Consider the following 15,503-nt stretch of genomic DNA (forward strand, 5'->3'; position numbering starts at 1 on the left):
ACATTGATAACATTCTGAGGTTTGTGTTTCATCTGTTATTATAACTACAATTTGTACTTCTATCCCTTTACCATAAAATCCACAAAAATTGACACCCAACATACAAAAGTATCTTACATGACTTAAAAGACCTACTAATTCTTTCCAATTGTTGAACACTTGGAAAAAAGTTTGCATAGCCATATTTTGTTGAATATTGGTATTGATGTGAAAAAGATATTGATCAGTTCACCATTCCTGTAGCCAGTTACATTATAAATACTCTTTAACACCAATGTTTTTAAATTGTTTTCACCTACCCATTTTTATCAGTACTAGATAGTCTGGTTTCCTGTAAGCATGGCAAGGTTTCCATTTCTACCACATTTCCTGTTTCACATTCCTGTTTAACTCTTAAATATGACTCAAGCTGTCCACTGTAAGCAAGCACACATTTGTACAAGTGAGTAAAGTTCATAACATGAAACTTAATTAGAAGTTGAATAATCATACAGAATTTTGATAGACATATCAACACTGCATTCTCATCCTAAATACAAGTATTCAATGTCTGAAACTGGTACTGCTCACTGTTGACTGATCTCAACTGGAAAACTTTAACAATCCCAGAACAATAAAACTCAATGGACAAGTATTACGCTGTTACTGATTTCCATTTTAAATTAGTTAAAAACAAGAAATGATTGTAACAGGATGCTGTTACGAAGTCTCCCAAACGAAGCTCCCACAATTCGTAATTCCCATTAGTGATGCCTGGGGACTAACCCTGTATATCATTCAAATCATCTTGGCATGACAAACCAGAATATATATGGTTTAGGGGGTGGGGATCTCGACCATTGACAAGATACTAGAACATTGGGGGTGGGGGGAACCCCGGGGGACTGACCCTAAATGTCATTCAAATGTTCGAGACATGATGAACAGGAATATATATGGTTTAGGGGTGGGGATCTCGACCATTTACAAGATATTAGAACATTGGGGGTTGGGGGAACCCCCGGGGACTGACCGTATAAGTCATTCAAATGTTCGAGACATGATGAACAGGAATATATATGGTTTAGGGGTTGGGATCTCGACAATTTACAAGATATTAGAACTTTCTAAAATGGCAGGGGGTCGGGATGACCCCTGGGGACTAACCCTATGTATCATTCAAACCATCTTCGCATGAAAAACCAGAATATATATGGTTTAGGGGTGGGGATCTTGACCACTTACAAAGATATTAGAACTTTCTAAAATGGCAGGGGGTGGGGGGTGACCCCTGGGGACTAACCCTGTATATCATTCAAACCATCTTCGCATGACAAACCAGAATATATATGGTTTAGGGGTGGGGATCTTGACCACTTACAAGATATTAGAACATTCTTAAATGGCAGGGGGTGGGGGTGACCCCTGGGGACTAACCCTGTATTTTATTTGATGTGCTTTATCATGACAAACCAGAATATATATGGTTTAGGGGTGGGGATCTCGACCATTTACAAGATATTAGAACTTTCTCAAATGGCAGGGGGTCGGGATGACCCCTGGGGACTAACCCTGTATTTCATTTGATGTGCTTTATCATGACAAACCAGAATATATATGGTTTAGGGGTGGAGATCTCGACCACTTACAAGATATTAGAACTTTCTTAAATGGCAGGGGGTGGGGGTGACCCCTGGGGACTAACCCTGTATTTCATTTGATGTGCTTTATCATGACAAACCAGAATATATATGGTTTAGGGGTGGGGATCTTGACCATTTACAAGATATTAGAACTTTCTCAAATGGCAGGGGATCGGGATGACCCCTGGGGACTAACCCTGTATATCATTCAAACCATCTTAGCATGACAAACCAGAATATATATGGTTTAGGGGTGGGGATCTTGACCACTTAGAAGATATTAGAACTTTCTTAAATGGCATGGGGTGGGGGTGACCCCTGGGGACTAACCCTATATTTCATTTGATGTGCTTTATCATGACAAACCAGAATATATATGGTTTAGGGGTGGGGATCTCGACCATTTACAAGATATTAGAAACTTTCTAAAATGGCTGGTGGTCGGGATGACCCCTGGGGACTAACCCTGTATATCATTCAAACCATCTTAGCATGACAAACCAAAATATATATGGTTTAGGGGTGGGGATCTTGACCACTTACAAGGTATTAGAACTTTCTTAAATGGCAGGGGGTGGGGGTGTCCCCTGGGGACTAACCCTGTATTTCATTTAATGGGCTTTATCCTTTAGAACATTTTCAATTGAAAAGATTGTGTCTATCACAAACGGTTTTCAATTTATAATCATTTGAAAATTTAAAAAAATAGAATCCCATAGGGTTCTATAGTAAAACCCTCTTTTCTTTTTGCCCCTCAAAGTACCCCTTTATAAACCCCATTGCACAAACAAAACCCTGATTGCACCACTAGACATGTTAGTCTAACATATTGTGAAACCCTAAGTTAATCTGACAAGCGGTTTTGGAGAACGGGTGCGGACAAGTTCAAAAATTAAAAGCGGCGGAAGAAGAATAATAATAATAATAAGAACTGAGCAAAAACAATAAGTCTTCCCAAACTTCGTTTGGGAGACTTAAAAATGGAGAATGTGTCCATGGGACACAGATAATGCCCCCACTTACATATAATGTTATAAAGGGACATAACTCGAGAACAGTAAAAGTGACGCCACCCAAATTTGAACTTGATCTGTATTTTGTGGTAATAAGCATTGTGTATAAGTTTCATAATATTTGGTTGAGGCAAACTAAAATTAGAGAATGGAAACCAAATTCGGGGACAGATTGACAAAGGTAACACTTAATGCTCCCTCCAATAACGGTGGGGGCAAAAAAATATAATTATAAATTATAAATACAGATATTGTCAACAACCGCAGGATCAACCCAATAGGTCTTTATTTCAATTTATAAAAGTTTTTTTTTAATTTTTAAGCAATTTTCTATGTCTAATGACCTCAATGCCTGAAAACAAATCTAAATGGGAACAAAACATAACTGCTTATGATAGGACTATACACCATCTTTTAATCAATTGATTCAGGCATTACAGAAAAAAGGGGTAGAAGCTATTTTCTCCTGCAAAAATTAATCAACCAGCACAAAACATCTCGGACTTGCCTTCTAATGATAAGGATATATAATAAATGTCTAATAAAACTTTTGGCATTTTAGAAAAAAGTGGAAAACTGATATTTTCTTTGTAAAAGGGCCACCACTACCACAGAATATCCCTTAACCATAACATAACTCACACTAGATCTGTCATCAAATGACTATATACCCAATTTCTAAAAGAAAGAAAGAAAAAGTTAGGAAACCTTACCTGACTGAAGTGCAAAACCAAAAGTTTCCTTAGTCTTCACTGGTAGGGGATTAATAAATGAATTTATTATACTTCATGTCAAAATGCCAGATTTTGATTGGTTAGTACGAGGGAGACAATTTACTCTGTCCTATAGTAAATACTCTATTACCCTTCACATAGACGCTTGCTCAAGTGTGTGCTTTATTAAATACGGATGGTTGTTATGTACAAGACGTCATAGTTTATTACTTTGAATTTGAAATTTAATAGACAGTAATAACAGAACATTCAGTATAATAAATTAAATAACACATATCTGAGAGGGTGATAGAGCAGATTGTTACCCCTCGAAAAGACATTGTCAACCTTGGCTTCGCCTCAGTTGACAATGTTTTCTCGGGGTAATAATCTGCTCTATCACCCTCTAAGCTATGTGTTATTTATCTAGTGTTTACAGTTGTTACCTTGGTATTTCCCATGGCTTCAATGGTGCTCTCTGTACCAATGGACTTGTGGCAATTATTGCAAATTCTGTAAGTCTTTCTGTTCCATATGCAGGGTCATTTAAATTTCTCAAATCAAGTGCTGGTGGAATTTTCTTCTCTACAATATAATTATAATGCTTTGAAATTCAGTCAGATGTAAAAAGTAAATCAACATTTTTGTCTATTCCCATGACACTTTTATTCATTCTATGCTGAAATCATAGATTACCGAAAATACTAGTCAATTAAGATTGGAGTCAATGGCAACTGCCATATCGGGGGTTTGAATGTATACCCTCAGTGTTGACAGGCTTGTTATAAAGTAAATGAACTAGTTAGACCACTAGGCCACTGAGACCACATAAAGTGCTATCACTGACCTAAAGTAATTCATGTTACAATTGTTTGGAGTGTATAGAAAACATATGACTAAAATGCATGACATTGATGACCAAAACTAGTTACAATATAATTATCTTCTTCATTTACTTGTTACTTTTTCCTGTTTAACACCAGCAGCCCCATAGCCTTGAATGAATTCTGAGGACGGTTCTTCATCTGAAGCGGAATCTGTTCTCCTGGTTCCCTCTTCACATCGACCTCTCTCACAATGATACCTCAAACCATTAGAACTAAAACATATGAATGGTGAAATATGCATGTCATTATTCATAACATTTTCTAACCATGTAATGAAGGCTCATGCTGAGGCCAAGTTTTTTTTTAAAAATTTTGGCCCCTGAATTTGAATAAATGTATTTAGAAATATAATAAATCCATCAAATAACATTCTCCAGATTCCCACAAGTAATATGTCTGACAGATTCTGCATCCCTAATCAATATATTTCAATTTGTCTTATATACTTGCTTTAAGCCTTAAACATTTTTTCACTGGAAAAACAGCATAAAAGCATAAAAAACTTCTGACAAAGGCTGTTGCTTATTCTTAATGTAACTAGTAAGTTTGTGTAAAATGACCATTCTTGGTCAAATTTGTCAATTATCACACATTGAGAACGTCACAGGGACATTACACGACATATCCACATAACAAAGATGACTATATTCAAATTAAATGAATGTGTTTCATGCAAGAACTTGAGGAAATGATACAGAAAATTAATGGGGAATGTGTCCATGGGACACAGATGATGTCCCTGCTTGCATATAACGTTATAAAAGGAGCTTAACTCAAGAACTACCCAAATTCGTACCGGATCTGAGTATTGTGGTAATAAGCATTGTGTATAAGATAAGATAAGATATTTTTATTTCCAATTATGGGCCCCAAAGGGCATAAACATTACAACATCAATAATTTTTTCATAATACAATACAAACAATGAGATAAAAAAAAAAAAAAAGTTAAACGAGAACTATTTAAGTTCTTAAAGAATACGTAGATAAAGAATCTATAGTATGTTGTTTTTTTTAATACTAATGCATTTTATTGCAAGTGTGGTTGATATAGATAACAAACAAACAGCCCAAAAAGAAAAAAAGAAAAATAGATATCCACATATGTATAGTACACAAAAAGTTGGATCAATTAAATATATAATAATTAGCCAAAAAGAAAGTAGAAATTAAACATGTCCATGACTCATCCTGTGTCAGCAGCAAATAGGAAAGCATTATGGTTTCCTAAAGGCAGCTGACACCAGGGGGCGATACCTTATGGGCCATAGGCATGTAAAATGTGTGTAAATGTCTCTTTCCTACCTGTATCAAAAGCAAACAAGGAAGCATCATAGGTAACTTGAATGCAGTTGATACCAGGGGACGATGCCTCAAGGATATAAGAGAACATTTGAATAAATAATATATCTTAACAATTATTTTTTTTTTTAATCGGCTAGTATGTTTGTGATATTCAGATGAATATAATTTTCTATGTCCAATCAAATGTATATACACACATAGATTTCCTTTAACTAATCTTCACTAAGGAAGATGTTTGTATATAAAATTACATATTATTTTAAGTAACTCAACATTTTCTACACTAAATAACCAGATAATTTTGCTTTGACTGTTCATATGATTATAATAAGAATTATATTGTGCAATACTAGCTAACATACAATTTCTATCATCCTCAAATTTGTTACAATCAAATAGAAAATGAGCCTCATCTTCGACAGTATTGGAAGAACATTTATTACATATTCTGTTAATTCGGGGAATACCCTGATATCTACCTAATTCTATTTGTAATCTATGAGAAGATACACGTAATTTAGTAAAACTTCTTCTAAGTTCAAAATTCTTGATCAATGTTAGATATTTTTCAAAACCAAAATTTGTTTTATATAAAAGGTAGGTTTTCAGTTTACTGTCTGAAAATTTATCTATTTGTTTTTTCCAACAGCTAATAAACAATATTGATAGCTTGGTTTGTATATATTTCTTAAATTTGTATAAGGATTCACTAAATGGAGCATTTATGGCATTTGTATAGTCAATACCAAGTATTTTAAAAACAACATTTATTGAACCATACCATGATGTTATATTCATGTGATGTAGTGTCTTTGATTGTGTATATGCCTCTTTTAATAGAGGAAAATTATTACCTAAATTCTCTAATCTATACCAGTACAATAACATTCCTTTTATAATATTAAAATATATTGGAAATCTTCCAAGTTCAGATAACACTGCAGCATTTGTTGTTTTCTTGTGTACCCCAAGTATAAATTTACAAAATTTTATATGAATTTTCTCACAGGGTAAACCTGAATATAATTTTTCAAAAGATATATCTTCCTTCTTACATTTAGAGGAAAGAGAATTAAACATCCCCCATATTTCGCTACCATATAATAAAATAGGTTTTACAGTGTGGTCAAAAACATGAATACTTGTTTTTACATCAGGATTAAGTGATAAAAGATCTTTCCTTAATTTGAAATGAGCTTTCAGGGATTTTTTGTATAGTTCATTTTGAGCATAACTGAATGAACCAGATGAGCTTAAATATAAACCTAGGTATTTGTATTTTGAAACACATTCCAGATTTATATTCTGAAATGTGAATATCTGTTTTACATGTCTGCCTGCCTTGTTGAAAATCAGCACCTTTGTCTTATTAGTATTCACATTGAGACACCAATCTTTGCAAAATTCATCAAGCATTCCCAGCTTTTCTCGTAGTCCTTCAGCTGATGTAGATAATAAAACAATATCATCAGCATACATTAAACAATGTAGATCTTTGTCATTGACATTAACTGGGTCTCTAGTATCTGACAAATATCTGGGCAAATCATTTATGAATATCTTGAATAAATTCGGACTGAGGTTGTCACCTTGTTTGACTCCAATATCTAATGGGAAAAAATCACTTACTTGATTTTGAATTTTGACACATGATTTGCTAATTTCATACATACTTTTAATAATGTTATAAAAATAAGACCCAGCCCCAATATCTAGTAGTTTAATCTTGATCCCTGTATGTATAACAGTATCAAAAGCCTTCTGAAAATCAACAAAACAGGCAAACAGTCTACCTTCTTTTGAATTACAGTATTTGTTAATAAGACAGTTTAAAATAAACATATGATCTGCAGTTCTGGCTTTCCTTGTGAATCCAATTTGACTATCATGTATAATATTATGTTCCTGAAGAAATTTGTCCAGTCTTAGACTTAATATTCTATTAAAAAGCTTTCCAATTGCACTTGTTATTGTTATTCCTCTATAATTGTTAGGGTCACTTGTATCGTTGCTTTTAAAAATTGGTGTAATATAACCTTCAGCCCAAGATGTTGGGTATATACCTGAAGACAGACAAGTATTAAACATCTGTTGAAAACTTTTTAAAAGGAAAGTCTGTCCATTCTTTATCATATTATTACTAATGTTATCCAAGCCTGATGATTTATTGCATTTTAAGTGTGAAATGGCTTTGGATATTTCAGACTCAGTGATAACGGAGTCCAACTCGTTGAAACATTTTGAGTTTTCTAACTGTTTCAGTTTTTCACATAGCTCTGTATATCTACTTTGAAATTCACCTTTCAGTTGTGACAACTTTTGGAAATGTGATATCAAAGTTGATGGTTGTACTCCACATTTTTTTTTAGTTTCATTTTTTTCCTGTAGTTCATTAATTAAGTTCCAATACAGTTTTGGATTCTCTTCGTGCAAGGAGTCCAGCTGACTAATCAATGATTGTTTGTATTGTTTGTATTTATATTTCCTTAGTTTGGAGTATTCACGATTCAGTTTATAAAAGTGATTTTTGATAATTGGATCATATGGAAATCTTGAATAAATTTTTCCATAATTAAGCAAGTTAGTTCGAGCTTGTTGTAAACTTGCGTCAAACCACTTTTTGTTTTTTTGTTTGTTTGTGTGTTTTTTTAAAGGTCGTTTAAGTGATAGATTTGCTGCTGATAAAAAGATGTTTGAAAGTTTTGATGATGCTTCATCTACTGATGTCTGAGTAAATTGAATTGTGCTGTTGTTGAATTCTAGTATGTAGTTTTGTAGTGTATCTGAAGAAAGTGTTTCTTGAAATTTTATTGCTGAACAGTCAGTCCAGATATAATTAGGTGTCATATTTTTCAACTGGATTGGAATATCATTTTCTCCAGGAACACAATATTTTGCAGATAATTCCCACTCAAGTTTACAATGACAATCAGATAATGTGGGAATAAATCTGGATACTTTAAAATACAGTACATTTTCAAGAATTTCTTCCGACACAGCAACATAATCAACCACACTTGCACCATTGGGGGTATAGCAAGTAAAATTACCAAATGTATCACCAAGAACTCTGCCATTTAAAATTCTTATTTGTTTACTAATGCAAAAATCCAAAACTTCTTTGCCTCTTTGATCAATTTTTTGGTCTCGACTTTTTCTTGTCATAATGTTTTTGTCAGTAGGGTATGTATCAAAAATTGGAGTAAATTTTGAATCATCGTTTACTATAAAGTCATTTTCAGAGCCTATTCTGGCATTAAAATCTCCACATAACAAAATTTCACCCATTTTTTTATACTGAAAGATATCTTTTTCTATGCATTCAAAAACATCAGAAGAGAGTTCTTGGGTATATTTAGACGTAACAGGGGGGTTGTACAGTACACAAATAAATAGGTCACTTTTAAATCCAAAAAAGGATTTTTCTAATTTAATCCATTGATAATCTGGATTACTGTTAATCAATATTTTGACATGAGGTTTAACGTGACTTTTCTGTAGAATTGCTATACCCCCAAAATGACGGTTATTATTTGATAATTTTCTACATATTGGATGATAATGAAATTTACCAATATTGTGTATTTGGGAATTATATCCCACATGAGTTTCGACTAAAAAAACAATGTCGTAATTCTCTATATGTTTCAGAAAAAGGGGATCCTCTGCTTTATTCATGCCCTTTGAAAATAAGCCACCTATATTCCAATAACCAAATTTTACAGATGATTGGTTTGATTTTGGCATTTTGGTTGATACAATTAAATCTGGTATAAATAATAGAATAGATTTTCTATCTATAAAAAAAAAATAATAAAAATTTGTCTCTAAATAAAAGGAAGAGACAACAAGGAAAATATTCAGAAATGTAAATATTTGAAATAAGTAGATTTATTTAGAGGATAGTTTTTACAATGGTTTTCTAAATACAAATAGTCTATGATATAATGACAGATAATTTCTTTTCTATGTATCCTCTTTTAACTGAATAACTATTAAACTGATTTGGGTTGAATAACCTGATATCCTGGGTTAATTCAAGATCAAAAGTATGATTCAAATGTGAAAACTAAAAATAAAAATGAATAAAATAAAATAAAAAAGGCGAACTTTTATACCTAGCAGAGGTTACATATATATGACCATGTAATAGTGTGACTTCTTCACATAATGGCTGTTTCATTTGAAAAATCTATTCAAATGTGAATATGAATTTATCAGCCCAAAAAAAAGAAGAAATATATAAAGTTGTACATGTATATATAAATTATATGTAAATGACTTTAAACATGTTAAAGGAAGTCAACATAATGATATGGTAATATGTATAATATTAAAAAGCAAGTTATTCATGATGACCTCTGCCACGTCCACGTCCACGTCCTCATGTGTTGCGCGATTTGGATCTACCTCTTGAATTTGGCATGGGAATGTTTAAGGCAGTGTGTATTCCACGCTTTAAGTTTGCCGATAGCTGAGACACGCCAGAGTCAGAGAGATGAAATTTATCTTCACTTAGTAGCTCTGCAATTGGGTTTCCATTTCGCAACATATTGCCATGATCAACAAGTAGAACATCTTTATTGTCATCATATATTTGTTTCAACAAGGCATTTATGATTTGTCCATTTGTGTTGAAAATTACACTGTCGAGTCGAGGAGTAGTAAGAGAGATGATGCAACCACTATTTTGCCATTTTTGAAGTGCAAGCTTGACAATATCTTGTATTTCTTCTACACATTGCTGTGGTGATTTTATTTTCAAATCATTCGTCAGGGAATGAAACACTACTAGATTTGGAATTATATCCGATATCTCCAAAATAGCTTGTTTAGTTTCTTCTAAATTGAAAGCAGTAACCTTATTGGTTGTAAATGATGGCGATAGCTTCTCTGCATTGATACGTTTGGTATTGGATGTACCAATTAAAATAATTGTTGGTTTGTTATCAATGTCAAGTTTAGATTTGTCAGTATATTTCGTATAAGTAAGTTTCATATATATAACATTTAGTTGAGGCAAACTTAAGAGAACGGAAACCAATTTCGGGATGTACGTACAGACAGACGGACAAGGGTAAAACTTAATACCCCCTCCGCTATGGCGGGGGCATAAAAAAGCAGCTAATATAGCATAATAGAAAAGAAAGAACAATTTTTCAAAGCACAAGTATTTTGTTGTTTGTATTGTTGTACTTTTTGTAATTTAAATAGGGTGTTAAAGCATTGACCGAAGCACATTTTGTGTGAAGCATGCATCCACTTCATCAAGCCTTTTATAACCCTATAAAATTACAAAACGAAGCATACAAATTTGATACTGGTAAATAGATTTTTATGCGATAACCATGTAATTACGAGTTAAATCAGGCCTTTTTTTTTCATTTTGTGCATTATTTCAATGTTGTCCCAGATAGCACCTGCAGTCATAACTGTTGCATTTTATTTGGAAATTAATTATATAACTTTTGGATTGCGCCAGCCAATTAAAATTACAAAATTGTGTGAAATATCTATCTTATGTAATTATAACAAAATGTATACAAATTTGGTCAGTATTGCATTTGTTCAGGCAATGAACAACAATATTTTTCTGAAATTTTCTCTAAATCTTTGTGCTTTTCATCTGGTTCTGAAAAGCTGGATAAATTTTTCATAAACTACACACGTACAAAATGTACTGTCATTCACAATGTCCATAGAATCTATTTACAATGGTTGGGTATTTTTGTTATTTTACTTTTTGTTGAAGACTGTATGTTGACCTCTGGGTGTCGTTTGATTATTTGTTTGGTTTGGTTGCTATTTTATTGACAGTAACTCCACTTATAGAAATATATATTATACTGATTAAAAGTAGATTACCTTTTAAAAGATCTTTGACATTTTTCACATATAAATGCATTACTCTGTGGTTGATGATTCCTCTGGATGTGATATTTTAAGCCTGGATAACTTGTAAGTACTTTAGTACATCCCTCAAATGAACAAGAAAAGTGTTTATGTTGTTCTCCTTGTGTCTTAATAAACTCCATCATTTTTTCTGTTTTCACATGGGGCCGCTTTCCCTGCAATGGTTCCTGGAAAGAAATTAGTCATTTGTTGTAAATATTGTATTTTATATTTGTTTACCAACAATTTATAAGACAGAACGGGAGTAAGGTTAATTCTCACAATTCTTATTCCACATAAATATAATTAATGCAGGCTTTAAATAATTAAATATGGATTAAATTGAAACCAGACACTGATGAATACTCAAGCTAAAGTTAAATTGGTCTTAAGTAATCATCTCAGTATCATATTTTAAACTCTTGACATGCTTTTATATACATGTCTGTTTGGGCCATTTACCAAAAGTTACAAGTCAGGATTTAGAATTTTCCTTTTAAAACTTTTGTATATCTTTCTCATGTTTCTATTTTGTGGCCTCATTGACATTAAGCATCAAATACTCAATCTATTTTGTGGCCACATATTTGAATATGTATCATTTAGTCAACTTGCATCGAACTCGAAAGTTGTCTATTATATTTCAATTATTTGTCAACATGGTCAATGTACAATATTTTATTCAATTTTACAAATACTGCACAATTAGAAAAACTGTAAATTTATTAAAATTATTAAAGTGAAAGTATGTCCTCCTAGTTAAAATATGTAGCTTACATGTAGTATTTCACACATGCATGTAGTTAGTCTATTTATGTATATATATGTACTATTCTCTGTAACTTTGTATTTAGTTTATGAGAATAAAAGATTCATTCATTCATTCATACAACATGATGTAATTAATTACATTTCAATTACTTAGTCAATGTACAACATAATGAAATCAATTACATTGTACATTTCAATTACTTAGTCAATGGACAATGTAATGTAATTAATTACATTTCAATTACTTAGTCAATGGACATTGTGATGTAATTAATTACAAATGTACATGTACATTTCAATAAATTCTGTGTTAGAAATTTTTCATATAAGGATAAAATGTGAACCAGCTAGTATGAGGCTTTTTTACATTATATTTTGAACAATGAAATATTTGTAGACACATTCTTTTAAGGTTTAAAATTTCATTGTAACATTTATATGTTTCAAAGGCATCTGTTATTTGAGTAAATTGATTATACTTTTTGATTTTCAAAGCCAAAGTGGCCTCAACATACCTTCTCCTTTACAGACTAAATACCAATTAATTGGTACTATTTATAATGTCTTATATATTTATTTAAATGTGAATTAAATGAAGATTATTATACATGTTATATAAGTTTGCAATATTTAGCAATGATGTATTATTATTTAAAAATAAAATGCTTCGCTGGGGCGCAGCTTGATACGACCGCAGAGGTCGAACCCTGAACAGTTGGGGCAAGTATGGACACAACATTCAAGCTTGATACAGCTCTGAATTTGGATTGTTATTAAATATTTGACACAGCATAGGTTTCTGACACAGAAAGAATGTGGTCTAAGAACTTGAATTTTTTTAATTTACCTATTATGGTCCAATGTCCAAAATCAAAATACATGGTTAGATTCAGCATATCAAAGAACCCCATATATTCAATTTTTGTTAAAATCAAACAAAGTTTAATTTTGAACCCCAACTTGGACAAACTTGAAAACTGGGCCCATAATCAAAAATCTAAACACATGTTTAGATTCAGCATATCAAAGAACCCCAAGAATTCAATTTTTGCTAAAATCTAACTAAGTTTAATTTTGGACCCTTTGGACCTTAATGTAGACCAATTTAAAAAACGGGACTTAAAATTAAAAATCTAAATACACCGTTAGATTTGGAATATCAAAGAACCCCAATAATTCAATTTTTGATGAAATCAAACAAAGTTTAATTTTGGACCCTTTTGACCTCAATATGAACCAATTTGATAGCGGGGCCCACAAATAAAAAATCTAAATTCATGGTTAGATTCAGCATATCAAAGAACCCCATATATTCAATTTTTGTTGAAATCAAAAAAAGTTTTATTTTGGACCCCAACTTGGACCAACTTGAAAACTGGGCCCATAATCAAAAATCTAAACACATGTTTAGATTCAGCATATCAAAGAACCCCAAGAATTCAATTTTTGTTAAAATCAAACTAAGTTTAATTTTGGACCCTTTGGACCTCAATGAAGACCAATTTAAAAAACGGGACCCAAATTAAAAATCTAAAAAAACGGTTAGATTTGGCATATCAAAGAACCCCAATAATTCAATTTTTGATGAAATCAAACAAAGTTTAATTTTGGACCCTTTTGACCTCAATATGAACCAATTTGATAGCGGGGCCCACAAATAAAAAATCTAAATACATGTTTAGATTCAGCATATTTAAGAACCTCATATATTCAATTTTTGTTGAAATCAAACAAAGTTTAATTTTGGACCCCAATTTGGACCAACTTGAAAACTGGGCCCATAATAAAAAATCTAAATACATGGTTAGATTCAGCATATCAAAGAACCCCATATATTCAATTTTTGTTGAAATCAAACAAAGTTTAATTTTGGACCCCAATTTGGACCAACTTGAAAACTGGGCCAAAAATCAAAAATCTAAATACATGTTTAGATTCAGCATATCAAAGAACCTCATATATTCAATTTTTGCTAAAATCAAACAAAGTTAAATTTTGGACCCTTTGGACCTTAATGTAGACCAATTTGAAAACTGGACCCAAAATTAAAAATCTAAATACACTGTTAGATTCGGCATAACAAATAAATAAATGTGATCAAAGATTTTACAAATCTAATGCGCCATACTGTGCAATTAAAGATTACTTCTTGAAATTTTTCAATATTTGAAATTTGAAAAAAAAATGATATTTGAAGAATAATTCTTTTTAATTTCTGAAATCTGAAATGAGAAAAAATTGACCCCCCACAATTTCTTTTTATCCCCCCCCCTCTTTTTTCCCCCAAAAAATTCTTTCCCTCAAGATATGGTCATAATCTCAATTCAAATTTCCAATGGAGTTGGCAACCATAATTACCCATTTAAATTTACCATAGTGCTAACTTAATCTATTTTATAATAGAATTAAAAATATAGTGTCAAATCTTTCATATGGATTTTTTTGTAAAAAAAAAGATGCAACATTTGCAGATATTTTTACTGGTCTTCCTTTATAAATATGCATTTCTTTAAACATAATTTAAAAGCAGAGTAAGGGAAGTAACAAAAAAGTTGTATTTGGATTACCTCCCTTACACTGTTTTAAATTATCTTTATTGTTCATTAACCATTACTTTATACATAATTTAAAAGCAGTGTAAGGGAGATAATTTCAATGATGTATTTGATTTATCTCCCTTACACTGCTTTAAATTATATTTTGTATTAAAGTATTTGTCCATTAACCAGGACAACCTTGTTTTTCCCCCTTTTTTGCCCCTAATTCCTTAACGGTTTGAGCCATAACCCCCCAAAGCAAATCCTTACCATCCCTTTGTGGTATGGAAACTTGTAGTATAATTTCAGAGAGATCCATACACCGTTCCACAGTTATTGTCTGGAAACTAGAAAATGCTTATTTTTGGCCCCTTTTTGGCCCCTTATTCCTTAACTGTTGGTACCATAACCCCCAAAATCAATCCCAACCTTCCTTTTGTGGTATTTAACCTTATGGTCAAATTTCTAAAAGATCCATTCACTTAAGCTTAAGTTAGAGTGCGAAAACCAATGTGTATTCGGACGACGACGCCGGACGACGACGACGACGCCAACGTCATACCAATATACGACCACAAAATTTTTTTGCGGTCGTATAAAAATTGAATTATTTACAATTGAAAGTATTAACAAAGAAATTCAAGAACCAAGTGCATGCATACCTAATGTGATAAAAAAACACATACAGATTACACGTATGAGTGCATCATAGAAACAAGAAATGTTCACAAATTCCAAGCAAATTCTCCATTACAATTGCATGT

General features: G+C 32.1%; 1 protein-coding gene across 1 annotated transcript in view; it reads right to left on the reverse strand.

The window, feature by feature from the left end:
- LOC127726923 (HMG box-containing protein 1-like) overlaps nucleotides 1-15,503 on the reverse strand; it is a 29,726-nt gene that overhangs the window by 13,232 nt on the left and 991 nt on the right. Inside the window, exons 2-5 of the mRNA XM_052234311.1 lie at nucleotides 11,405-11,619; nucleotides 4,305-4,447; nucleotides 3,795-3,933; nucleotides 300-416 (exon numbers count right to left, since the gene is read on the reverse strand). Of these exons, the coding sequence (XP_052090271.1) occupies nucleotides 300-416; nucleotides 3,795-3,933; nucleotides 4,305-4,447; nucleotides 11,405-11,619 (614 nt within the window). The remainder of the gene's footprint in view (nucleotides 1-299; nucleotides 417-3,794; nucleotides 3,934-4,304; nucleotides 4,448-11,404; nucleotides 11,620-15,503) is intronic.

The sequence above is a fragment of the Mytilus californianus genome, unplaced genomic scaffold (genome assembly GCF_021869535.1).
Source record: "Mytilus californianus isolate M0D057914Y unplaced genomic scaffold, xbMytCali1.0.p SCAF_19, whole genome shotgun sequence".
Lineage (NCBI taxonomy): Eukaryota > Metazoa > Mollusca > Bivalvia > Mytilida > Mytilidae > Mytilus > Mytilus californianus.